Raw genomic sequence first — 26990 nt, 5'->3', positions numbered from 1 at the left:
TTGATGCTCTCTCTTGATTCTCAGTCTGGTCTTGTTTCTCTCTCTCTCTCTCTCTCTCTCTCACACACACACACACACACACACACACAGGAGACAATCTGGGAGTCAGAAATAGAGAGATGGGAGAAAGATTGAGAACACATCATAAATGTAATACCAGCCTCCATTCTAGAAAATGCCAATCTACTTTTGATCTCAGCTTTGAGATGGATCTGGCAGCAGGGTTTGTTAGGTACCTGTGGGGCCTCAAACACACCACACACACTGATAACCTGATCATCATCATCATCATCATCATCATCATGAGTGTAGCCTGTCAAAGCTACTGTAAGGGCTCATTCCTTGTGATCTACATGGAAAATACATGAATCCGACAGGTCCACGGTGAGGCTGTGGCCCTGATCTCCTCTCCTGCTCCTGACTTTTTTCTTTTGTTTTTAAATTTCCCTCAAAACAAAAATGGACTCATATTTTTTTAATGACAAACTTTGATTGCTTTTATTGTTTCAGTGCTACAAAGCTCGGTGATGTAGGACGGAACCATCCCCCCCACCTCCCCCCTCCCCTCCTCCCCTCCCCTCCCCCTCCCCGCGTGTCTCATGGGTAAAATGCATGGAAATTCAGCACATGACACGTCTTGCATGGCAATACAACGATGATGGCTGCCGTCGCGTAAAGGCTATATACTGTAGCTACAACACTGAATAAACATGAGGCTTGTACATTAAGAGAGCGAAAAGTTCCCGTCTTGTCTCATTTCATCAGTGACCCTGAATTTTCTTTTCTTTTCTTGCCTTTTCTTTTTTTTTTTTACACGCTCCTCCAACACAGGCCGAAGAGAGAGAGACTGTCCCTGAATGAGAGTCTGTGTTTGTTTGTTTTTTTTTGTTTTTTTTTGTTTTTTTGCTGTTCTATACAGTCAGTAAACATTTTTTTGTCCTGCTGTCCGCTTGATTTACTCCCCGAGTTCTTAAGTCAACACGAATGTCCTCACGCTCTGTGGAATTTGCATCTTATTATCTTCTTGAAAGCACTTTGGAAGTCTTTGTTGAAGTAGGCATAAATGATGGGGTTGAGGAGGGAGTTGGAGTAGCCCAGCCAGTTTATGACTGCGCCCAGCCAGTCGGGCATGTAGCAGCTCTCCGCGCAGAAAGGCAGCACCAGCGCCACGATGAAAAAGGGCAGCCAGCAGAAGATGAAGGTCCCCATGATGATCCCCAGCGTTTTCACCGTTTTGCGCTCCCTGGCCAGCGCGATCTTTCTCTTCGCCCCCGAGTTCTTCTCGTTCATGTTCTCGTAGCCGTGCGACGAGGACTGCGGGGTGTTGGGCAGGGGCAGGTGCGTCTTGGAGTTGCTGATAACTTCTATGATCTCCAGCGACTCGCCCTCCTCCCCGTGCTTCACCGCGCCGTTTACGCACGGAGAGCTCGGTTTGGACTCGTCGCCGCGCCTCCAGCCTTTGCCCCCGGCCTCCCCGTTGGTTTTCTTGTGAAAGACGGCCGGAGACACAGTCAAGCACTTGTCCGACACTTTTGTCTTCTCGGTTTTCTTGACCGTCTTTCGAATCCGAAACCGCGCGGCCTTGAATATTCGCCCGTACAGGACGAGCATGAGGATGAGAGGGATGTAAAAAGCCCCAAACGTGGAGTAGATGGTGTAGCCCGGGTCCTGGCTGATGCTGCAGGCGTCGGGGTTCGCCCTGTCTTCGGCGCTTCTCCAGCCTAACATAGGCGGAATAGAGATAGAGAAACCAATTAGCCAGGTGACGCTAATCAGGATCGCAGCTCGCCTGGGTGTCCGTTTATTTACATAGTCAATGGGGTCTGTTATGGCCCAGTACCTGTCCAAGGCGATTGCGCACAGATGCAGGATGGATGATGTGCAGCACAGTACATCCAGAGAGATGAACACATCACAGATCTCTTGCCCCAGTGTCCACTTGTTCAAAACCTGGTAGAGGGCCGCCATCGGCAGAACCAGCACCGACACCATGAGGTCAGTCACGGCCAGAGATCCAATCAGGTAGTTCGCCACATTCTGGAGTGATCTCTCCAGGGCGATGGCTGCCACGACGCACGCATTGCCAAATATGGAGCAGAGGATGAGGGCCGCCAGGAGCAGAGAGGTGATAATCTGGTAACTCAGCTGCAGGTCCGGTACAGACCTAGACCCCGTGCCATTCTCACCCGCGTCCCAGTCGGCGACCACGTCCACCTCGTCGGGGTAACCGCCGGTCGCGTTGCTGTCGTTGCTGCTCGCTGTTACAAAATCCATGATGCGAGCGCACTCGGAGCGCAACTTTCCCAGAGCAGTGGTTCTGGGAGGGGGGACACGCAGCTGGACAGATAAGCAGGACACAGTCAGCCCCGCAGACTGCTGCCGCTGTGCGTTTTACCGGGGTCCATCGGAGTTGCCGCGTTCGTGCCGTCGCTCTCAGGACGCATGACGCAGACGTGTTTGTGAGTTTGTGTGTGTGTGTGTGTGTGAGAGAGAGAGAGAGAGATGGAGGGGGGTTTGTGCGTGTTGTTGCCCGTGAGTGTTGACAGCCTGGGTGCGCTCACTGGCACTGCGAATTCATCTGAGCTCGGTGACGCCGTGAATTCATTTATACGAGCAGTTTCGGGTACGTCAGACCGTGTGGAGGTCGCCCTGGAGTTTTGTGCCTCTGCTCTCCTCGCTGCTCCGTCCTTCACTGCAGACAGGCGACGAGGGTGCAGAGCTCTCCTGCCCACCTCTCTCTCGTTAATTTTTACATCTGACGTTTTGTGGATTTTATTTTGTTTTGTTTTGTTGTTAGTTTACATCTTAAAAAGGGCAGGCGTCAGTCAGGACGAGCACTTATAAAGTTCTGTCTCTTACAAATATTGCGGGATCGCGAAGAAGACCGATACAATATCGTAATTTTTCATTACTTGTAATTAACTTTTGGTTTAAATTTCACCCGAAACATGTGCTTCTTTGTTACTAAGACCTCAAAGAATTATTATTTTTTCTTTTTTTAAATGAGTTCAAACAGAAATCGTACGTTTCCAGCCATGATGGAGAGCGAGGTAACAAGCCCTCGCTGTTAAGAGCGAGAGGTGGTTTGAGGACCAGGGACAGCGCCACGACGGTCCAGAGAGGAGAGCTGCTGCCATCTGCTGCCCACGGCGGGTACTGCAACACATGGCGGACACCTCTCTCGGGACTTGGAGCAGAAGGCGAATTAAGGATCCTGGGAGGGAGGCGATGAGCTGCCGAGGGAGGTGGTGGTCGAAGAGATGAGAATCAATCTCTGTGTGTGTGCGAGACAGGGGGGAGAAGGAGGGGAGGGGAGGACAATAGTTGCGTTTGCCAACTAATAATGTCAGCAGGTGGAGTGAAAACAGCTGGTGAGGGAGAACAAAATGCTCCCTTCATGCAGAACCGAGGGAGGGAGGGTGGGAGGGGTGTGCTGCAGGGTTTCAGTTATTCTGGATGAAAATTTAACCTGGAGTTGAATTGAAATGGAGAGAAAAACAAAAATTTAACAAACTAACCCATTCAAAGAGAATGTATTCCTGCTTCTAGCCAATAACCATAACCAATTAAAACAACATTATGTGGAAATTCACATTTTTGCAATTTTGTCATCCCCCAAACATTCGGAGTGCGACACCGCTGTTGTAAACACAAATCCCAGGTGTTTAAAAATTTGTCAGAACACATGTGGGCGCTGACCGCGAACAAAACTCATTACGGCACGACAATGTTAGTTGTCGAAAACTTGTGGAAACCTTCCCTCTCACTGATGTTATACAGTGCAAGAAACAAGTGATGGAGGGAGGAGTGGCTGAGACAGAGACACCATTCACCCTATTACAAGACACTGTACCATTAAAATGAGTTAGAAGCTTCTATTTTAAGATAAAAAGTTATATAATGTTGCTTTAAGTCAGTATTACCTTTTTTTTTTACACTTTTACCTTCCACTATAGCTACAAAAGCAACACCATGGATGTATGATGGCACCTGGACCTCAACAGCCTCGCTTTAAATTCCCGCCCATTGGTCACTCGCAGTACTGCAGTGAAAAATCCCTCTGCTGCCCAATAAGCATCTCCCTGCAGACCAACACTTTTTAAGTAGACATCTGTGAATGCTGTCAGGGCACCACAGCAGGTCAATTATAACTCTATCATGAATTTTTGATCCTTGAAGGTGAAGATGATGTTTTTTTTTTATCACCGCTTTAAAAATGCCTTGACATCAACACAAGTTATGTGGTTGTAGTTCATTGAAACATTCTGGAGGTAAAGTTTTTATCTCGTCTCTGCCAGCTGAACAGATGCTGCCTGTCCACCAGCTCACACTGACGCCCACTCGCTGCTGCTGGCTCTGAGAATTGACTTTACTGACTAACATCTTAATCACTTTGTTTTCATGCGTTTAAAATGTGTAAATAATCTCTAAACTCAAAACCAATTGAATACTTAAGCTTTGTATAACGTGCACTTACTAACCCGTCTCTGCTCAGACGTCCTTCAGATGAGCCGGGTTTGCTTTTCTCTCTCCTCTCTTCTTCTGAGCTTTTCTGTCTTCGGGTTTTCTCAGCTCACTGGAAATATGCTCTTCAGTGCAGACGAGGTCTCTGTAGTGTTTTCACTGTGGAGAGTCTTACCTTGTAGTTTATTATGTGACCCTGTCATGTGGAGCAGTCCTGTTCTCACATGAAACATTTTCCCGGATGAAATGCTGTTGCAGAGGCTCCTCAAAGCATGCTCCGGATGCTCAAAACTTCAAAATTAAAAGTATTGATCTACATCACTTCCAGTTCTACGTATTTGTTATATAAAGTCATAAAAATGTATATAATGAGTTAGAATGATGACTTTGAACAGTTCACCTAACCTAAGCCATAATAATACTGGATTTCATATTTTTCTCAAGTTTTTATCCTAAGACAAAGAATCTCCTGTTCCTCCTCCTCAGACTTTCTATTTGGAAACACTACAGCAGCCTGTCAGAACAAACCGCTGTTGAACAGGTTATCCTGACATTTGTAATAAAAATACATTAACATTTGCTTCGGGGAATAATTGCTGTGTCCTGATGAACACTATTTGACTTGAAACAAGTTGATAAAGTAAAGGATTTGTAATAATTATTATGCCTCAGATTCCTTTCAGACTGCGTATCAGTAACATCCTCTTTTAGGCTCTATCCTTAAAGAGGACCCTGATTGTTACGTCAGTATTACCTCACTTTGGTTCTTGACCCAGTGCAGAACTTTTTTTCTACATTTGGCTTTTGCCTTCAGTGTGAATGTATATAATCGGCATTTACTCCTGGCATTGCAGAAGTCGTGAGTACATATTGGCTCAGATCGGCCGTGATAAACAGGACACCTGGGTGAACACGCTGATAATCACCCCTGTGCTGAATTGAGGCTGTAAGCTCTCAGCTTGAACATTGTTCCGTCGGCGCTGAGCTTGAAAGAGTGACTGAAGTAAAAGATGTTCAAAAATAACCATTGTTCAGCAGCTTCTATTCCTGTGAGCTGCCTGATGGGTACTGCACATGTGCAATTCCCAACAGAGATCGGAAGGAAGGAAGATATCTCACTCCTTAGCAACGTCTGTACCAGCTCTCGCAAAAAAAACTCATGTGTCTGAGGCAGCGTTTTAGTGATTAAGACTTTTAAAAACACAATTTAATGTCTTTTGGATGTCATCTGATCTTCTGCTCTCTGCTTTTCCAACGCGTTTGTGATGACGAACAGGGAAAAGAGGACAGAGATGCAAACTTGTCTCCTGGCAATGTGAGAAAAACTTATTGTGGTTGCAGACTTTCTTTGGGTCTAGCAGATTCTTCTAGGGCAAGCAAAGTGATTGTTTTTCATAATTCCTTTGAGGATTTATATTATTCTTCATGAAAACGACACACGCAATCACTCACCCTGGATTGGAAAAAAGCTGACGCCATGCTATTGGACGTGAGGAAAAAAAAGGTGGCTCTGGTTTTTTCACCTTATTTTTGTGTATTCAGTGGTTCCATAGCAGTGTGTTTTCTATAGGTCACACAGGACAATAGTGAGGCCATGAACAGTGCACCTATTGTAATGGGGCTCACCAGGGGGACTTTGTCTTTGTCAACAGTGTGGAATGTCCCAGGGGGCTAACAGGGGCAGGACAGGCCAGGACAGGGGCTGCACTGCTCACCTCCTCTACACTGGAACAGTCGCTCGAGCTCTTAGAAAAAAAAAGAGCTTGAACCTCTACATCCAGAAGGAGTGGGAGGCAGAGAGAAGACTCAGGGAAAGATGACAGGGGAAAGACCAGGCTAGCTGGTTGATGTTGCATCAGATGCGCTCTGCTGGTGACTGAGGGGCTCCATAGCACCGTCATGAGCTCCCATGCGGGCGCCTCTGGTGTCAACGGCTCAGGCAGAGTTGGAGGTCGCGGAGCCGAGGATGCCAGTGAAGACAACAGCAACAACGAGACTTACACCCCGTGTTTGAAGGCACTGAGACAGAGGTCGAGGTGTGCGGATACAGCTGGAGAGGGGAGGTCGAGCGGTGTGGAGCAGCTGGTGAGACCTTCCCTGCCGGGGAGGAAAGCGCACAAAAAGACCTGCAACAGAAGAGGATGGAGAGAGGGAAACCAGGACAGGGATGAAGAAAGACAAGTCGTTGAACACGTAGGAGGCAGGGAAAGAGGGAAACAAAGGCAGAGGAAGACTGAAAGAAGCGAGACTCATGGAGACGGTGGCCAGGACGCACAGGGAAGAGGAAGCGCCGAGAATTCATCTAGCAGTAATTCTGACATCCAGTTAAACAGCACATTGGAAGGTGGAGAAGGATCAAACTCGCAAAGGGGACAAACCTGTCTTAGACCGCACAGTACCGGCTTCACCCGAATCATCCCCGCCAATATAAACTCCCAGTATCCTTGGCCTGCAATGAGGTCCGTGTCTTCTGCTCTCCCTCAGCCTAACACTCAAACAAGATCCACACCTTCATCCAGGACTGCTGCAGGAGAGCTGCACCACCACTCCTTTAGCTCATCCAGAGAGCCAGATCCATTCTGGGTGGATGTGAGAAGAGGGGCGGGAACCGGACGACCATCGCAAAGCCATCACACTCACAATCAGATGCACAATCCATCTTTCCCTAGCGCAGAGCGCGGAGAAGAAGAAGAGGAAGAGGAGGAAGAAGAAGAGGTGGATGTGGAGGATGGCGAGGAAGGAGGCAGCGGTGTGATGGAGGTGCTGAGTCAAAGCGTGACCTCGGCAGCCGTGCCGCCTTGTGTTCCTTTTGGGGAGAGAAGGATGAGTAAAAGAGAGAAGAACAGGATTAAGTGTCTGAGGAGGAGGCAGAGGAGAAGGGAGAGGTGGAGACAGAGCCAACTGCAGGAGAGCCGACAGGTGAAGTACACAACTGAACATTCATTGTGTCAACACATACCGAAGTTACTGCTTTCTCACCAAATGTTTCTCCAGTGATTTAAGGATTAGGATCAGGCCAGTATCTCATATATTTTTGCCACTGGAGAAACCACAGAGCCGCTGATGATATCACTGAATAATTTACTACTATGTTAATACTAAGTTTATCATTTATTAAAGGTCCATTGTGTACAATTTGCAGGAATTTAAGGGAAGTTAGTGACTTCGTTACCTTAAAATCGTTACCTTAAAATCTTTTATATCTACAATGGTAGAGCGTTATAGATCTGAAATTTAAAATCTATATACAGCATCGGAGGGTTAGGGTTATAACTTCCTGGGTACTTCCTGGGTGTAACATTCCCCAGATCTTCCCTGTTGTTGGGCCCATAGAGCTCTAGACCCTTCTGCTGACCAAGCCAGCTAACTTCCAGTTAAGTGCCCTGTACTGTGTACCTGGACTCTTGGGTTTAAGAGTCAGGGATCATCTTAAACTGTCTGAATTTCTACTATAAGTGTATATTAGATTATAATAGTGCACTTAATGCACTCCACATATAACACAGCTCCCACAACAGCCCACACAATTCTAGCCAATACCACTTTCACACCAGGCAAAAACAGCCACATCGCAGCAACCCCCCCCCACCCCCCCCCCCCCCCCACCCCCACCCCCCCCCCCCACCCCAAAATATCACCGAACATCATCAGATTATTAGGTTACACAACACAGACACTTACAGGTGATGATTTTACAAGCTTTCAAACAAATGATATAACATAAGTGGATAACATAAGTGTCTGCTCTTTGGTTTGAGACAAGCCTGCTTTCAGGTCACATGAGAACAGACAGGTTACTTCCTAGTCAAACAAAACCGTCACTAGGAGGTGCTAAAACACCTCTAAGCTTAAGGCAGGACATGCCCAGTGGATTTGAACAGGGATAAAACAATCTAATTGTGCGGCTCCTATAGGTTTTCTAATGATTATAGTTAAAGGAGTCAATGTAAGCTTATGGGAGAAAAGTATTTTTGGCCCAGGAACATCACGTGACGTTGTAACACTGGCTCTAGAGGAGAGCCTTTCACATTTTTTGCGGCCACTATAGGGTAGGGTGAGACGAGGGGTATTTAGTTGGTCAAAGAGAGAAGAACAGGATTAAGTGTCTGAGGAGGAGGCAGAGGAGAAGGGAGAGGTGGAGACAGAGCCAACTACAGGAGAGCCGACAGGTGAATTACAGAAGTAAGCATTCATTGTGATGAGGGGTGTTTAGTTGGTCAGCTTCTGCAACCACTTCACTAGATGCAAGTGCATCCTACACAATGGACCTTTAACTATCAAAGCAACATGATTGTGGGAGAAATAGGGGCCGATTAGTCCACCAAATCAAACATTGCAGTCGTCATGTGCAGTCTTTATCAATTTGCATTACCAAGATACTTACTGTTACTTTTCTTTTTGATAATCCTTTTTATTTTGGTAATGCCGTGACTTTTGTGGACGCAGGAAACTCTAAAGTTTCTCATATGAGGCACTGAAATTTAAAGTGAGACACTTAAAGCCTTGAATTACATAACTGATCCACTTTATGGTCTATTTTTCTTTTAAGATGGGGGACTAAAAAAAAACGTGAGCAAGCGTGAGTTTTGTGTGTTGCACAAAAATCAGACTAATGCTGCTCCTTCCACTTTTGATGCCATTTCATGTGACAATCCGGCTGCACGCACATTTATGTGTATGCGCCCATGTGTGTTTTCATCTAGAGTCTGACTCTCGACAGCCCTATCAGCACCCAGCTCATCTCAATAGCCATTGTCTGTGTGGTTTAAAGTGGGGTTACATCTGAATTAGTTGCATGATGAGGCTTGGGCGGAGAGCCCTTCAAAACCAACCAGACAAAAGAGCAGATTTCTGTTTTGATTGGCTGCTGCAGATCTGCAGTCACGTTGGTGGATTGAAATTATTCTGACTGCTGAATAGAATAGAATTAGTTGCTTTGATACAGAGAATATCTGTTTCCTAACGCCAGGCCCCCCTGCAGGTTATATTGTTTGTGGTTGACGGCATCTCATCGGAGTTGGCGTGTTAATGTTCAAGCACGATATGTATTACATACTGCATGGTTTTTTTGGTTTTTTTTAAAGGAATATTTGGACCATGAAGGAAATGTGTTTATTTGATTTCTTGCTGAACGTTAGATGTTAGCTGTTAGATGTCTGATGTCTGATGGCTTAGCTTAGAATAAAGGCTAAACGTTAACAGCTTGCTTTGCTCCATCCAAAATCAAAACATATGCCCATCATCACACTTAAATTCCACCAAAACCACCGAATATAAACAGAAAGTATGTAAAGCAGCTCCAAGATTGTAAGATAACATTGACGAGACACTGTACCATCAAAATTATTTTTTTTCTTTCTCCATAAAAGCATAGCAACACATCTAGATATTTGTGGGAAGCCCATAGCTCCTCTCCCTGAAGAGAGTCACCTGTTTTTCTCATCGACTGTGTTCAGTGTTGAGCGAGTGCAGCACATTTGACCAATCAGCAGTCGGGCAGAAATGTGAGTGGCAAGCGGCTAAGCACCCGTCAATCTCACAGTTAAATCAGCACTCCGGGAAGTCATCAACTTGTCGACTCGTCATCTTAACATCTCCGTTTGTGTGTAAGTTAAGCAAACAAGGTGCTGGCTCTCCTGCTTCCAGTGTTTATGCTAAGCTAAACTCCAAATGTGTTTGTTCAGCTTTAAACTTTTTATTCAGAGGGAAAATGAAGGAGCTTGATCTGTCGTTTATCATTATTAAGGCTTATTGAGTATGCATGCTCTTTTCTCAACTGTTTGCACTTTGCACAATTACACTCGCCCTCACTTGGGAGCTTCTGACAACCACAGCAGTTCTGCTATCAGCCATAAAGCACTCAGGACTTAAGGAGGCAGCCCGACAATAGTTTTTGTTGAACACCTCGGTCACAACGGCTGGTTAATATTTCGGTATGATGCTTTATTTATATCCCCCTTTCCAAATTCCCTGTGAATTGCTGCCCACACGCCTTTTTTGGTTTCTTGTAAAGGCAGTTCAAACCCAATCTTTTGTTAGTGTTTCAATGTACTGTGGTGCCTTGTGCAGTATTGAGCGTGCAGTAGGCCAAAGGTCAGAGCAGGTGTTATTGTCATCCAGCTTCCCAAAGGAAGAGGTTGCATCCTGTGTGATGGAGAGGTAATTAGTGCTGGATTGTTCAGTTACTTTATCCAGCTGCCTCTAATTACTGAAAGCAATCTGCGTGGTTTCAGTTGCCGCTTGTATTTCTGCAGAAACACTTATTGCTATTGTAAAAGAATTATAATCATATCAAGTTTTCACTGAAACTACATTTATTCAGGTTTGCAGTGAAGTTGCTTAATTGGTCAAATTAAGCTAATTGGTGTTAGGATATTAAAGAGACAGGGTTTACTCCCTGTCGATTTAAAAGATGTTTTAATTCAATACATTATGATAAAGAATATTTATTTATTTATGTATACATTTACCAATGTAACCAAGACAAAGCTGCCACGTTACAGTGCCAGGGGAGGGACACAGAGTCCATGATTACATAGAACCTGTGAGCTCTGTGTTAATGACACACCTTGGGAGTCAGGGCTGGTGCAACAGGGAAGTCCCTGGAGCTCCCCCTAGGTGAGAGAGTGGTAATTACTCTGGAAGCACCCCTGGGCCTTTTTCAGGACTGGAGCTTCAGACATCTATCCTCGAGGGGTCCGCAGACAAAGGTCTGAGGAGGAGATTCTCAGGGCTTTTAAATAAAAAAAAAAGAGCGCATCCTCTCATATGAGTTATAGATGCGAGTCGGAAAAGAGGAAGCTGAGTGTGGATTCGGGGGAGGGTGGGCAAGTAGACTGCTGGTGGGGATGAGAGGGATTTGAGGAGTGGGGGTGGCAGATGTATTGTTCTGTATGAAAGAAAAAAGGATACAAACTAGATTAAAAATAACAGAGGACGGGCCATATGCAGCGTAAACAAAATGTGTTGCTTACTGTAAGAGCTGTGTAGGCATGAGTCACGCTGTGCCTCACAGAAAGAAACACTTCAATAGATTCCTCAGCAATAGCAACACTCCACCTGAGGAGATACAACATGTCTCTGAGTTTGAATTAGGTCCAGCGTCAGGGTCAGATTATTCTTTCCCTCTCTCTCTCACACACACGCAAGCAATGTTTATGCTTTACAGGAGGAGGTGAGAAAACACAAGTTGGTAGACGTTTTCCCTCCGCTGAACTCACACCTGACACCCTCCTGGCCTCACACGTATTACAGCGCTGTGCAGGTGAGTGTCAGAGACACTGACACTCATCAAGCAGGGTGTGTTAAAAAGGAGAGTATTTTAATTCTCCAGAGGTTGACGAATACATTTTCGCTTATATTTATGGCCAGCCACTGCAATGGCATAGTGATGATGTCATTTTGAGAACCACATATGTTGGGGGTCGGATTTCTGGATTGTTCTTTTTCCTTCTCGTCCTTTTTTAATCGGTCTGTCTGAGAAGCTCATCCCATGTAGACATGACCGTCCAAAAGTGGGTTCACCCTCGTGATTATAGATTTTACAGACAGAGGAAGTAACAGACGTAGAAATAAAGAATCAAGATTCACAGAAGTGTATTTATATTTGGAATTTTTTCAGAAATTGCCTGTTTGTGCACTGGTGGGAATTTAATCCAATCGAAAGCACACTGGAAACAAAGGGTTGCAGAGTGGCACGTGCATGTTTGCATGTATACACTCATGAATATATCATTTTGCAGGAGAAGGAGGAGGTCTAAATGAAAGGATGTCATGCATGAGTGCTGATCAACCTTTCACAATCCATTTGATCCTTCGTTGTTTGACAGCGTCTCTGCCTTTTTCCCGCCTTCTCCCAGAGTTCAACAGGGAACCCATCCAGCAGCAGCAGCGAGGATGACGAGGACGTGAGCGCCGGGGACAGGGAAGGTTACATCTGCGCAGTGTGTTTGGACGTGTACTTCAGTCCTTACATGTGTCACCCCTGCAACCACATCTTCTGTGAACCCTGTCTGAGGACACTGGCTAAGAACAGCCCCACCAACACCCCCTGCCCCCTCTGCAGAACAATCATCACACATGTCTTCTTCCAGAAGGGTGAGCTAATGGGCAGAAAGCACTCACTGCACAATTTACATGATTTGGAATACTTATCACCTCTACTCATGACTCTACTCATCGTGGATCGAATAATACGGGGTGGATACAGCACAAAGTATCGTTGACGGTGTACTGACACGGGCTTATACGTTTATCTCCAGATATGCAGTACGTGTGTTCATATGTCTGTTGGCTGTTGCACAGATGACATCCAAGCTGCAGATTGTTCAGAGGGCCCAGCTGCAGATGTCCCATAGGGAGCAGAGTAGACCTTTAGTTCAGCGCCGACCAGATGAGTCACCCAGAAACGAGAAGTCAAAATCAAACACAATCTGAACACTTTTATTTAGTGCTTTCTGGTGGAAATAAGACATAATGTTCCTTATTGGTGGGACAAAAACAAAAAACAGATTTTTTTTTGTTTATCTTTAATGTAATGTCTTTACACAACAATGTTACACAATATGCTGCAACAATGACATTTTCACACGCGCGCTGTAAAGCGACATGGCTGCATGTAACCTCGTGATCAGTGCACGCTGATTGCACAGGACATGTCTGATTTGGACAAAGCTATGAATAAGAAATGAAGTTCTGTGATTCACTTTGGCCTACTTCTAGATGTCTGTAGGAGAGCGTGAGCGGCAGGGACACTGTGGCTGCGGCCATAAAAAGGCAAAGTGGCCGCGCTTATGAGGACTGCAGACACACTGAGGGCCCTTGTGAGTGATTAGGTGACGAGGATTGTAGATTAGATTCTTGTGTTGATTACCGAAGCCAAGGTCACACAGAAACAGAACAAGGAGAAAATGAGTGTCTGCTGATGCTGCATCTGCTGTCTTTTTTTTTTTCTTTTTTGTTTTGAATAAATCAAACGTAATCTATCCATGCAATCAAGAAATGGAGGTGTGAGTGAAGATGTTCACTTGCGATAATATTGAGTATGTCCCCTCGTCTTTTTTCGACAGAGCTAAACCAAACCGCAAGGACGTTCTTCCCAAAGGAGTACCTATCCCGGAAGCAGAACTTCCAGAAAGCGAGCTGCGCGAAGTGGCCACTGCCTAGCTGCAGAAAACTCTTCCGAATCTTTGGAGGCAAGTTTTCAGCTCACCATATGGGAATTCTCTCTGTTCAGGGTCAATTAAAGAGAGCAGCTGTAGGAAACATTTTCAACTTGTGACAGAGTAACCCAAACATAGGGTCCCTCAAGGCCTCATCAACTTATAGCACGCAGAATGCAAATTTAGATTGCTGCACATGGATGATTCTTCATCTCTCTCTCTCTCCGGAGGGGAAACAGTGATGTACCATCCCCCCAGCTAATGTACAACTACGGATATTGTGTTGCTAATTATAGAATCGGGATCCCAAATCTCTCTTTTGGTGTTGAACACTGCAACCCTTGTGTCAACAGTTGCGTTCAGCAAAATATGACTCAATGAACGACTTCAAGCTTCAAGGCTTCAAGGAAAGCAGCACAACACTTTCCAATAAAGGCCGAATCAGAGATGGAATGTGACGAAAGTATATTCACTAAAGTAGTGTACTTACAACATTGAGGGACTCGTACTTTACTTGAGTATTTCCTTTTTTGTTTATATGATACTTCCACTCCACTACATTTTGAAGGCAAATAATGTACTTTTTACGCTACTACATTTATTTGATAACTTTAATTACTAATATCTTAGGCTGTTAATCGATCGACACATAGTATACAGTATATATCTACATATAAATAATCTGTGTGTATAATTTACTTTTACTTGCAACCTCCATCCTTAAGCACATTTGACATTAGCTACTTTTAGACTTACGGGTGACTTTCACATGAAGTAATATTTTAACAGGATATCTTTACGTATACTCGAGTGTGAGTTTTGGGTACTTTACAACACTGGGGACACAATATTTGATTGTAATATAACTGAGCATATGGACAGCAGAGGAGTAGCTAATGCTTTTAATCATATTTTTTTATCATAAAATCGTATCACCATTAAAATCCATTCTAACTGACATAAATTGAACTGATGAGAGAACCAATGTAGACATATAGACTTTGAGTTGAGTGTCACTTTAATGGAAACCATTTATCACCCCAATCCAGGCTTCCAGAGGCAGTCAAGTCCCATGGCCAGACGCCAGTTCCCCCACGGAGGAGGCTACCGCCTGGACGCCATGGACTTTGAGGACGACTCTCGGGGCTGGCGCTTTGACATGGACATGGTCATCATCTACATCTACTCAGTCAACTGGATTATTGGCTTCTTCATATTCTGCTTTCTTTGCTACCTCTTCTTTCCTTCTTTTTGACAGTCCTGGCAACAGTGATTGAGCGACATAGAAAGAGGAGGGGTTGAAAAGATGGTTTCCTATATATAAATATATAAATGGGGAAAAAACTGAGATGAAGGCTTTAATGAGAAGACAATGGGTGGATCCAAGCAGGTGGGATGGCGTGGTGAAGGGAAAACAACAGCGTGCCAGCTTGTTTTGTCTCATCAATAAATGATTGAAATGGGGAAATGCAGGGTGTAGGGGGATGTTTGGAAATCCAGTGTTCTCTGTTCTCTGTCTCCACATGAAGCTCTTGTTGCTGTCAGGAGGGGAGTTAATTTACCATCTCCCAGAACATAACATTGCAGGACCACCACAGGCACAGTGCATATTCCTGTGATGATAATAATAACAATAATAATAATAACAATAAAAAAGAATAACATGAGTGAGCACTTTGTGGGTGGATTTTCATCATTATGCATCCTCAGAAAACGTAATTAAATGAAAGACTTGACTCTTCGGTATGGGCTGAAACCATTTGTTTATGGTTTTTATGAACCTCTGCGTTCCAATTTACAACCACACACAGTTTCTCGCTCCTAAACTTTAGTTGACTTTTAATCAGCACTTGCATTATACTATGCAGGCATGTCTTGCTGGATATTTTTAATTTGCTGTTTTTTTTTTTTTTAAACGCAAAGCAATTTTGTGTTCTAATTGTTCTCAAGCGCCCCCTGGAGGGAATAAACGTTTGGTTGTACTAAGTCCGCTGTATTTTATAGAAAACAAGGTTGACACAGAAGCACAGACTGTAAAAACACAAATGTAGATATGGCTTTACAATGAATTCTTGATCATGAAATCATGTGTTACGGCCAAATAAATGACTTTATTCCTGACATGCCTAAAGTTTTGAAGCTGGGATGCCAAATATTCTTCTGTTTGTGCTTTACGTTTATTTTTTCACTCGTTGAAAGCCTGTGATTTGGGCCTCGTTGTCAGTTTGGTATAACTTTTCAATAAGAATCAAGAGCAAGTCACAAAAATTACAATTTTGCTATTAAATCACACATTATTTATATATATTTGTGAAGTATTCAGGAATTGGCTGTTACTTACAAACACATTTAACAAACATAAAATTGTTATTTCAAATCATGATTAAAAGGCATAACGATGTTGTATTGTTATATCAATGTATATATTTTGAGCACAATGCCAACAATTTAGGTCAAGTGGTTTACTGTGTTGCCAGTTGGAACGCTAACAAAGTCTGCAGCCTGGCGGGGTGACCTCTGGTTATGAAACCTGGCAACGTAATGTGCCACCTCTGTGGGTGGGAAGTTCACAGCTACAGCGGGATGTGAAGCAGCACCAAACAGATATATTTGGGTTTATGCTACGGAAAGCACGAGCTCCGGTTAGAGACTGGATTCTGTTGTCAAGATGAGAGGTGTGAGGGCCCCCAGCAGGAGAGTTTGGGGGAGGCCACGAGGAGAGACTTTCAAACTGGCAAAGCTGAAAGTGGACAAACTTTGCACTGTAAGTCCACTCTGCTCTGTGTGCACTTACACAGATGGGTTTGTGAAAAATTTTTCCTTTGCATTCACAATTAAATAGTAATGCGTGTTTGAGAAGGAGCACTCACCACACACTGAAATGGACTCCTAATTTATTCACAGTACACACCGCATACATACATACATACATGCTGCCTCTGTCTTTGTGGTGGAGGGAGGCAAGAAAGGGAGGAAGGAGGAAACAAATAGTCACTCAGGGTTCAGGCGCATTAACAGTCGCAAAGAAAACAAAAAGGAATATCTATTGATTAGTTTCCTGTTTTCTTTTATAGTGTATTTATAGATGGCCAACTGGCACAATTAGGGTTAAATCACACATTTACATACTGACATGTATTATATGCTTACTCTGTCTTTGATGCAGCTGTGCTCCATTTGTGTGTGTGTGTGTATGCGCGTGTGCGTGTGAAAGCAGCTTATTTCTCAATTTACATAATACTTCCAATGTTTATGTATTCGGCCATGGAGGACGAACCATAACTTTTATGCGACAACGAGAAGGCCTAGTGAGAAAGTGAGATCTTGAAGCCAGAGTGGACTCTGATAAAGGAACATTACACCGCACTATGTGTCTATAAGAGTAAAATAACCGAGTAGAGATTTAGAAAGTCTCAACAAAATGGGCCTGCCTCCATGAAAAAATATGAATATGTCACAGTAGATGCAAGGTCAGGGAAACTGTGAGAAGTCTCCTGTGATATTGAGTTAAGTGTGTTGTGTTGTGTTGTTTTGTGCAGGAAAAGTGGCCAGCAGTCTGATTTTCACACGTTCAGGAGCTCATGCACAGCTCTGGGCGGGGGTCTGACTTGATGGGCCCTATTAGTATTCCCGTCCTTTGGGTGAGCAGTGTTGCCAGCCACAGAGCCACGTCAGGCCTGTAGCAACTGCTCGTCTTCTGCTGCCTCTCCAAGGTTAGACACACAGGCCCGCCCGACGAGCTGGAGACACTCGAAGGAAAAAAAAAAAAAAACGGAGCCGAGCTGACACCGCGATACCGGGATTTTTTTTTTTTTTTTTTTTAAGTTTCCTTGAACGTTTCTCCGGCACGTTTCTGCGCGCTGCGGGGACGCTTGGCAAGCGTGGTTTCGTCTCTATAAGGAGGTTGTGCATGCTCGGGGGAAAAGATCGTTATCGCCCCGTCTTTAGTGGTGCTTAATGGAAACGCGCAATCATAAAAAATGGTTGCATTTGGAGAGTGTCCGTGAGTGCGATCGTCTCCTCCCGACATCGGTGCGTCAGAGAAGACACCTCAGCTAGCTGGACTCCGGTTTTTTTTTTTTTTTTTTTTGGGGTGTGTGAAGTCTTCACTGTGCACCGTGTGCTGCTGGAGTGAAGGTGACTTGCGCCCCGTCGCAGTCGAGGCAATGCGGAGAGGAGTCGCAGGCGCTCATCCGGCTCTTTTCCTGCGCTCCGAGGCTCGTCTGGGAAAATATTTGCCCCGTCTCCCGCACTAGAGAGGGGAGGAACGCGAGCGAGATAGACAGAGCAATAACAATAACCGAGGCTCAAGCCCAGCCAGTAGTTGGCGAAGGTGAATCGAGCGTAAAAACGGAGGGAAGGTGAACGGCGAGGCGCAAGGGGGGCTGGTGAGGCAGGAAGAGCGAAAGTGGTGGAGTTTTTTTTTTTTTTTTTCTTTTTTTTCTTTGGAGGTGGGGGGCGAAAGAAGACCAAAAACCGTTCTGTGTTAGGGCTGTTTTGTTAGTGGATGTGTATGCATGAGTTCTGCATCGAATGGGCGCAAAAATCGCCCCAGATCCGCCGGGAACATCTTCCAGATCGGCAAGCCTCCTCACCGAGACCCACAGAGGAGGGAGAGCACCGAGAGCACCCGCAAAGCCCAGCGCGCCGTGGCCGACTGCAGAATGGTAGGTTTGCGACACGTCAATGCCTGCATGGTTCCCCCCCTCTGATAAGAAGTGCTGTGTTATTATCCCGAACCTGCCTTTGTTTCTTGGACCATCGACCATTCCCCCGTGCATGCAAAAGGATGCAAACGCGACAGCTGTTAATAGCTGCAAGAAAAAAAAAAAAAGACTGTAACCCGGTCTGGGAGCCTAAAAATAGCTTTATGCATTTGCATTGCTTTGTCGGCAGTGAAGCCAAGCAGATCATCTCGTTCGCGCAGATTGACTGTGTGATTTGCATTTGTGAGTGCTGGGGCTGATTTTTTTTTATATTTATTTATTTATTTATTTATTTTAGAAAATTACCCGAATTACATGATTATGTTTGATGGGGGTGGGGGTGTTCGTGGTCGTGGTCGTGGCACACACACACACACAAACACACAAACACACACACACACACACACACACACACACACACACACACACACACAGTATAGGTGCTGTGTTGTGACAGATCATATGTGCAGAGCCTTCTTCACCCTTTCATAGATCAGCGAGCGTCATGACGGAGCCTCACAGGATGCTCTGCAGGAGTTACACACACACAAAAAAGAGCGAAATGCTTGAGCTGCGAGGCTGTGCAAACAACCAAACTTAGCATAACCCTCATCAATATAAAAAAAAGAAAAAGATCAGTTCATTCATCACGCGTCCTGACTCTGCGGATTATATTTTAAAGCTTCACTTTTTTGGTTTCTGTCAGGGATCAGGGGGGCTTTTGTGACGGCAAAATGCGCAAGGTTGCAATTTTTTGTAGTGCAAGTACCACTTCACCGTGCACCTGGACAGGCACATCATGTATCCCCAGTGTGCAAAAACAGAAAAAAAAAAAATTACTAAGAAAGAAAAGAAAAGCTCTGTTGGTTGACAGAACAGGGAAGTTTGTGCCCCTAACTTATGTTGTGTGTCGTTTCACTGCAACGCAGATCGTCCAGGAATTCAATACACTTGTGGCTCTGTACCGTGAGCTGGTCATCTCCATCGGCGAAATCACTGTGGACTGTCCCACTTTACGGGCCGAAATGCTGAGGACCCGAACTAAAGGCTGCGAAATGGCGAGAGCGGCACACCAGAGTCTCTCCTTGATATCGGGGTGAGTTGGCACACAAACGCTGTCCGTGGTGCTGAAAAGACCAAAAGCTCCTCTCGCTCTGAAAGTGTCAAAAAAAAAAAAACCTCGCCAAATTGGGGCGCTCTGCAACACTGCTGCGCCTAAACTTGTAAAGTATCTAAATTTATCTCCAATTTGCATAAGCGTCCCCATTTTTAGGCACATGTATACTTAAGCCTGCTTCTCTCCACTTCAAAGAAATCATCCAAGTGTCTGCTCCATTAGAGTGAGACCAGAGAGCCTGAAGAAGAAGAAGAGGAAGAAGAAGAGGAAGAAGAGGAGGAGGAGGTGGTGAAGAGGGAAGAAGTTGTGCAGAGAAAAACAGAACATGAGATCAGCTTTTAAAAACCGCCATAGTCTCTAATTGCTTGCAGGGACAGCTTTACCAGGAAGCAGTCACAGCAGCCCTGTACTGTAAACTGACCACTTTCCATTAGCTCGGGCCTAAAACGTTAATGCACGAAGTGGAATGCTTCCCAGGGCGAATGTATGAGATAATAGTATCAATAATGTGGAGCCAATGACTTTTGCATAACTATGTTTAATGCATTGTGAGAGTGGCCCTGTGTGTGTGTGTGTGTGTGTGTGTGTGTGTGTGTGTGTGTGTGGTCATTTGAACAGTTATGATGCTTTTTCAACAGCGGATGTTATTGTTTTCCAGAGTGCAGATTATCTATTTGTTTTCATGAGAAACCGGTGATAAATGGACTGCAATAACAGTTAATCGTATGATCAATTGATTGATTATTTTCTCAATTGATCTATTAGATGTTTGGTCAATAGCATGTCAGAAAGAGGTGACAAATCTGTGTTTTCCAACGTCTAAGATGACGTCTTTAAAAAAGTAGTATAAAATCTTTTGTGGCTCCAGAGGAAGCTGTTTGTAATCTGATACATTTCTCAGTTGCATTGTGGGCAACGTAGGCGCCATGTTTTGAGAAGCAGTCCACTGGCCCAGTGTTGCACTCCTGTAAGACTGTTGGACTCATTATAGACATGTGTTCAAAATCGATACAGCATTCTTCTGTCGTTTCAAAACCTGGCACCCACATTACCCACAATGCAACTTAGCCTCATAGTAACATCACTGGAGGCAATTTATCAGATTACACACAGCCTGTCAACACACTTTAACATGTACAATTGGTGGCTTTGTCCTTTAAAAGTCTTATCTTTTCTAAAATATATTTCAAGTGGTTTGTTTCTGACGGAGCTGTTGGCTGACGATCTGAGGGAAAACTACAGTGGCTCCATAGGGTCAAAATACAATGACATTTCACAAAAAACAGCAACATTTAACAACGCACGAGGCACACAAAAAAAAATCATTTTTATTGTGTGTTTCGTGAAATGTTGTGTTTGACCCTCAAGGCCACCGTAGAGAACAGCTATGATAGAAGCCCGACATGTCTGTTGACTTGGCCTGCACCCTTCCACTGAGGCCAACATCTACTCCACACTGGTGCCAGTGGAAGAAGGGCAATGCGAGGCTTGGGATTTGAAGGTCCTCGATGGGGCTGAAGACACCAGCTGACTTGGCACCCTCAGACTAACTTAAATAACAATGGGACAGACTGAAGCCAGCGGTGAAAGAGGTCTGGAGTGGTGTCTGCGGTGCTAGCTTGCTCGCCAAAGCCGGGGAGTGTTGGGACAATAGCGGTATCAGGTTTACTATAGCAGCAGCACGGCTCATATTCCCCTTTATTGAACGACATTTGTTGGAGACCTGTGAGATGCTCACGACGGGTTTTAAAATAGTCTGCTCTGTGACCTATTTCCTGACTCAATAATTAATCATCTCGCTATATCTTGCAGTGATTTAGGAGTGCACATCCTTCACTGTCTGTTACATGCATGACAAAATCTATCCATTTAATGTACCGAGGCTTCGAAGCCACATGTGCGTGACAAACTCATGAACATATTTCCTGTCATGAATCATACAGCATCCACCGGCTTCAGTCACATCTTTATTTAAATCTTTGGGAGAGAGTGCCGCACCTTCGCGCTCCGCACTATTCTTTTTCAAAAATCGCAACATCTACACACTTTTTCTCCCCGAGACAACAGGTTCCATCCATTAAATCTCTGTTCTTGAATTCCCAGCTGCGGCAACAGAAATAGAGACAGTGCAGCGGCTTCGGAGAGAACTCTTAGTCCCCACTGATAACAGCATCAGCATCATCGTCATAATCATCACCGGCACATACTCTAAACCTCCTTCTCTAAAAGCTCTCCGGGGCCATTTCAATGTTTGTCTCCGCTACTAGAGACACAGAGCTGGAATTAGACAGCGCAGGTCATTCCCCTTTAATCAAATAAAGCCAGTGTGTCTGAATGGTTTGAGTGATGCGGGGCCTCTCTCGACGTGCTAGAAGAAAGAAAGCTGATAAGCGGGGATAGCACCGATGACAGCTGTGCTTAGGCGACAGTGCTGGAGAAGGCAGCAGTGTGACAAAAAAACAAGGTTGGGAAAAGGAGAAAGCTCGCCGTCAGAAGAACGGGGAACGCGGCAGCAAGATTTTTTTTCGTGCGAGAATTATTCTTGCCAGGTGCAAGTTTCACGCCTTTCATCGCTGTCACTTTCCCATGTGATATCACACCCACTGAATATCACCTGCTGTAGTTTCCCCTTGAACACCGGATTTATATGGTTGTGAAGCTACTGGCGGCGTCTCATAAAAAGCCAGTGATAAGCTCTGGGTAAATAAAATAAAATACTCAGAAGAGGGCTCTTGTGTTTGAACTTCTTGGCTGTGTTTTATTTATATATTATCAGACGGCTGAGGAAATGCCAGAAATGTGGACACACGGCTAACACAATAACATAATCACGCTGTGTGGGGTTTTTTTAGGTATTGACACAAGGTTCAGTGTGGCTTGTGTTAATTCATTCTTAATGTTAACTTTGCAGCTTATATCTCATCAATTGCTTTCATGAGGCTTTTTGATAAAATATGTTATACTTACTAAATAAATATTCAAGTTTTTGTAATCCCTAGGGGGACTGGGGGGGCACAGCCACCCTAAAAAAGATTTTTGGGGGCACCCCTGTTAGAGACATTTGCAGTGGGCTGTTTATGATGGGACAAAAAGAGATGCGTATGCCGAAAATATTCTACAAAGGTGTTGGTGTAAGTCACTGTTTTCCCCGTCTGATCTACACATGTGAGTGAACTTAGGGCTGTACAACCGACACGTTCTGCACTCTAACATAACATATAATGTGTGTCAGTATTTTTGATATTGATGGAATAGTTGTGTTTGTTTAATTTGACTTCATTGGCCTCTTTTTACTTTGCTTTTTACTATTTTATCAGTAAATATTTAACTTTTATTTTTAAGTGTCTTTACTTATTACTCAGATTGAGACATTATGTTGTCTTTTTTCTGTCACATGTTGAGTTTGACACGTTTCAAAGCCCCAGGCTGAACATTGATCTCTGAGTGGAGCTCCTACCGATAATGGGGTTAGCACTTACACCTGTATATACAGTTGTACACAGAGGCATGAATCAATATCAACACATTTTCATTATATTCTTTATTTTTACTATTATAATTGTTTATTGTTATATTGAATTGTCCTTTGGCTGCTGTGACGCACAAATTTCCCCATTTGTTGGACCAATACAGGAATTTCTGATTCTGATTCTGATGATTATCTTTTTTTCCTGTCTGGGCAACAAAACAAAACAAAACAAAGAATTACAGAATTACATCCTTGTCCTTCTTATATGATTTTTCACCACATTAAAGGGTAACACCTCCAATTTTTATTGAAATGACATACGGGTCTTTTGGAGTTTTACTGCACATGTGAAAAAGTGGCATAAAGCTTTTAGTGGATCCGGAGAAAACTGCTTGTAATCTGATCAACTGATGTCAATCAGTGGCCAAGTTTCATTGTGAGGAATGTAGGCGCCAGGTTTTGAAGAGGAAGAACAGTGTGTGGCAATATCTCTGATTTTGCTGCATCAATTCTGATCATCTGTTTTTATATCCATTATGAGTCCATCAGTGTTATACGCATACAAAACCCGGTGCCTACATTACCCACAATGCAAACACTTAGTGGAGGCAATTTACCAGATTATATAGCTTCCTCAGGAGCCACAAATTGTTTTATACTACTTTCTACACATTTGCACTCGTACTCCCCAAGACCTGCACACGCATTTTCATGCATAAAACTGGTGGAGTGGCCCTTTAAATATTAATGTATGAGCTCATTGTGTCTTATGCATTTCCACAAAGTTGGTCAGTGTATCAAGATTTCATCAAGTTCCAGCCAGTAACCTCACTGTGTGTCCTGTGGTGTGCTGCTTTCAGGCCGGAGGACGGGGAGATCCACCCTGAGATCTGCAGGCTCTTCATACAGCTGCAGTGCTGTCTGGAGATGTACATCACTGAGATGCTCAAATCGGTGTGCTTGCTCGGTTCCCTGCAGCTCCACAGGAAAGGTTAATACACGAATAAGCCTCGTTGCATTGTTATTTGTGTGTAGGTGTGAGTTTACATACAGTAGGCTATGCGTGCTGGTTTTATCTGCTGCATGCTTTGTTTCTGTTGCTTTAATCTCAAAGAAACTGAGACATTCGCTGGCAGATTTTTAAAAAATACATTCACAGATATCGTTTCTGAGATGTTATTTCAATCCAGATTATAATCCAAGAATTGCAGCATGATCAACAATGCTGAGTATATGTGAATAAGTAGAAGCCAGTACTACTAAAAACTTTTTTCTTGTTTTTGTTTCTTTTTCCACCTACCCTTCCTTGTGATTTAATGCATGTTGTAGCGAGATATGTTTAAGACTGGCTGCTATCTGTGTGTGCTCCAGGTAAGGATTCCTGTGGCCCTCCCGGGGTCGACAGTAAGATCGAAGAGGGCTCGGACATCCCCATACTGGAGGACACGTCTTCCTCCCCCACTGACTGTCCTCAGCTCTGCTGGCTGGTGGCCACTGACATAGAAAACATTGAAAAGTAGGTTGACGGAACGTGTGTTGTGGTGCACGTCGTGTCCTCCTGTGTGTGAATAATAATGGTGCAAGTTCATCTTTATTGTTCAAAGTCACATGTGTGGAAACAAAATGCAAAATACACAGTAAAATTACATTGTATAATAATCATTCTTTTGTTTCCATTTTTACAGTTTATCTAAATGCATAGCACCTCAGATTTTCCTATTTCATCCTCACTAATAATGTTATAGTTGATCATTCAAGTCTGGATTTGTTAAAGTAACTAAAAGTGACTTTAATTTTGGACAAAAAGTGACAAAAGTGGAATGAAGTAAACTTTGTTGTCGTGCCGTGTCGTACTACAAGACTATAGAGCAGCATCTTTCCTCCTGCACTTCACAATAAAGACCAGCTTTCATTTTCTGGTTAATCCAAAACGGAAAAAGTCTGAATCCGACCCGGTGACAGGCATCAAGAGTAATTATAACAACTACCTAGAAACAGCCAATCTTCTTGCTGATGATCTCATTTGCTAATGTAGGTCATACAGAGAAATCAATATACAATTGAGACAGTTTCCTAATCAGTTAAAAGTTCCTTACAGTTAATATAACATTTGTTTTTATGAAAATATAATTGCATGGCAGTGTTTGCTTCCCGTATGAGACACCCAGTACATTACATTTACTATTAAATCACAACCCTACCAAATTAGGGGTTACAAACCTGTGCCCACATACATTATTCACAGTATATGCATTCGCTGCACTTGCAGAGTATTTTATTAAAACTTATAGTTTTTAATTGGGATGTTGCCCTCATAGTAGTCTGTTTGCCAGCTACTTGGAGAATACTACACATCCTCTGGGATGGCCTCTAGTAGTAGTAGTGTGTGGAGGGTACTGTGCTATGTTCGTTACATTAGGTGCTGAAACTAGACATTAATACATTTCACCATGCAACATACCTGTATTTTAAGGAATATATCTCGGGTCTGGGAATAAATAACTTTCTTCTAAAGTTGTGGTCCTGATAATCTGTATGTTTGTGTGCATGAAACATGATAGGGCACATTCAAAAAAAGCCTTTATTTGTGTGATTTGCAGGGATATGAGGGAGATGAAGAACCTTCTCAGTAAACTCAGGGAGACAATGCCTTTACCATTGAAGAACCAAGGTGAGAACCCTGTCACACACACCTCAATGCAACGCAGCAGCAACACTTTTAAAATCTTTATTACGCTCGTGGCTTGTGTGTCGCGGTTCAAACCAGCATAGACGTCTGACTTGGCAGCGGTCTGTGTGTGTTCTTGTGCCCAGATGACAGCAGTTTGCTGAACCTGACTCCCTACCCACTGGTCCGACAGAGGAAGAGGCGGTTCTTTGGGCTCTGTTGCCTGGTTACCAGTTAAGGGCCCCGCCTTCGTGGGTAGGAGGCGCCGGCAACAAAGACACCATTACCCACTGTCCTTCACCACTTGTGTCTCCCACCAATCTATTACTGCCATTTTCAAATAAATTGTCTCTTTCACTTTTTTTTAAAGGCTGCCCATTTTATAATTTTATTTTGTAATACAAATAAGAATTGTAACTGCAATGTCATGAAAACAAAAAGTCATGAACATATATTTTAAGATATTTTGCAACAAATTTTTTCCCTCTTTTGGTAAAATGAAGTCAGATATCCGCTTGTCCAATGTTTAAAGAGAATGAGAGGTCATTTGAAATAATGTCAATGTTACTTCCATGAACCTGAGTGAATGAAATGAGGATTCATGTTTAAAAAAAAAGGGAATATAATTGTCCATTTCTGTCAGAAATAATGTGGTAACTTATGAATAGAGGCCGTCCCAATCTTTGAGAACGGCACTTGCAAAGGCAAAGTTATACACTCGTCCGTCTGAGCTGACAGGTTTGTGCAGAGTAAGATTGTCGTGTATTACAGTCTCTGTTTTCTGTTTCTTGCTGTTTTTTCTTCTCAATGTACTTAATTTAGTCTTCCATAAACCAAGAACCTGTACCCGACTTTATCTTTCCAGCTTCAAAGTGGAATATATGATACAATACTCAAAAAAAAAAAAAAAACTACTTTGCACACAATATCTATCCATAAACTGAGACATTAGACTTGTATATACACATACTCTTTACGCAATGCTCTCTGAATTATTTTCAAAGTTGGAGTTGGTTAGCAAAGCAAAGAGTCTGTTGGTTGGTGTAAGCAGGGAGGGTCTCCCTCTGTCGGGGGGGGGGCAGCATGGGTCTTGCTTATCAAATGATAGTGATCAATGTTTAGGGCACGTCGAAGGTACAGTAGTCAAAGCTGATATAGGTCATTTTACATTGTTAATAAAAACTTTTGTTATTGAAACTAATCAGCAAGTCAGTCATTTTCTTGCATGCAACACACCGACATGTCCACTGGGTGGAGACAAACTACCACAAAGACCAACCTGAGTTAAAACTGAGTTAGACTGAATTAATTTCATGGATTGATTGCACTTATACGTCAAATACGCCAAATTTTAAGAATCAACATTCTTCCTTCACTGTGTTCTATTTGGATGCGTCTTTTCTCC

General features: G+C 43.7%; 3 protein-coding genes across 4 annotated transcripts; 2 read left to right on the top strand and 1 right to left on the bottom strand.

Annotated features, from left to right (window-relative positions):
* Window positions 1-870: 870 nt before the first annotated feature.
* On the bottom strand, window positions 871-2726 carry htr1aa (5-hydroxytryptamine (serotonin) receptor 1A a). Its single transcript, XM_030416028.1, has one exon. The coding sequence runs from the start codon at window positions 2272-2274 to the stop codon at window positions 991-993; it is 1284 nt and encodes a 427-aa protein (XP_030271888.1). The 5' UTR covers window positions 2275-2726; the 3' UTR covers window positions 871-990.
* A 735-nt stretch (window positions 2727-3461) lies between these two features.
* Window positions 3462-15744, top strand: rnf180a (ring finger protein 180a). Its single transcript, XM_030415989.1, has 4 exons — window positions 3462-7383; window positions 12324-12561; window positions 13533-13658; window positions 14675-15744. The coding sequence occupies exons 1-4, from the start codon at window positions 6364-6366 to the stop codon at window positions 14878-14880; spliced, it is 1590 nt and encodes a 529-aa protein (XP_030271849.1). The 5' UTR covers window positions 3462-6363; the 3' UTR covers window positions 14881-15744.
* Window positions 15745-17419: 1675 nt separating this feature from the next.
* rgs7bpa (regulator of G protein signaling 7 binding protein a) lies at window positions 17420-26786 on the top strand. Of its 2 annotated transcripts, XM_030417646.1 has the most exons (6): window positions 17425-18292; window positions 19261-19427; window positions 23778-23908; window positions 24289-24433; window positions 25518-25588; window positions 25732-26786. In XM_030417646.1, the coding sequence occupies exons 1-6, from the start codon at window positions 18143-18145 to the stop codon at window positions 25821-25823; spliced, it is 756 nt and encodes a 251-aa protein (XP_030273506.1). In that variant the 5' UTR covers window positions 17425-18142; the 3' UTR covers window positions 25824-26786. The 2 variants fall into 2 exon arrangements, with proteins under 2 accessions (XP_030273507.1, XP_030273506.1); XM_030417647.1 differs by lacking the exon at window positions 19261-19427 and having other exon boundaries at window positions 17420-18292.
* The last annotated feature ends 204 nt before the right edge of the window (window positions 26787-26990 follow it).

The sequence above is a fragment of the Sparus aurata genome, chromosome 5 (assembly GCF_900880675.1).
Source record: "Sparus aurata chromosome 5, fSpaAur1.1, whole genome shotgun sequence".
NCBI lineage: Eukaryota > Metazoa > Chordata > Actinopteri > Spariformes > Sparidae > Sparus > Sparus aurata.
This window is presented reverse-complemented; position numbering and strand designations above follow the sequence as displayed.

Bases quoted from the DNA above. Each gene is read 5' to 3' on its own strand.
- rnf180a (XM_030415989.1), top strand. From the start codon at position 6,364: ATGAGCTCCCATGCGGGCGCCTCTGGTGTCAACGGCTCAGGCAGAGTT. The intron at 7,384-12,323 runs GTGAAGTACACA...GCCTTCTCCCAG, and splicing joins AACTGCAGGAGAGCCGACAG to AGTTCAACAGGGAACCCATC. The intron at 13,659-14,674 runs GCAAGTTTTCAG...ACCCCAATCCAG, and splicing joins ACTCTTCCGAATCTTTGGAG to GCTTCCAGAGGCAGTCAAGT.
- htr1aa (XM_030416028.1), bottom strand. From the start codon at position 2,274: ATGGATTTTGTAACAGCGAGCAGCAACGACAGCAACGCGACCGGCGGT.
- rgs7bpa (XM_030417646.1), top strand. From the start codon at position 18,143: ATGAGTTCTGCATCGAATGGGCGCAAAAATCGCCCCAGATCCGCCGGG. The intron at 19,428-23,777 runs GTGAGTTGGCAC...TGCTGCTTTCAG, and splicing joins AGTCTCTCCTTGATATCGGG to GCCGGAGGACGGGGAGATCC. The intron at 24,434-25,517 runs GTAGGTTGACGG...TGTGATTTGCAG, and splicing joins GACATAGAAAACATTGAAAA to GGATATGAGGGAGATGAAGA.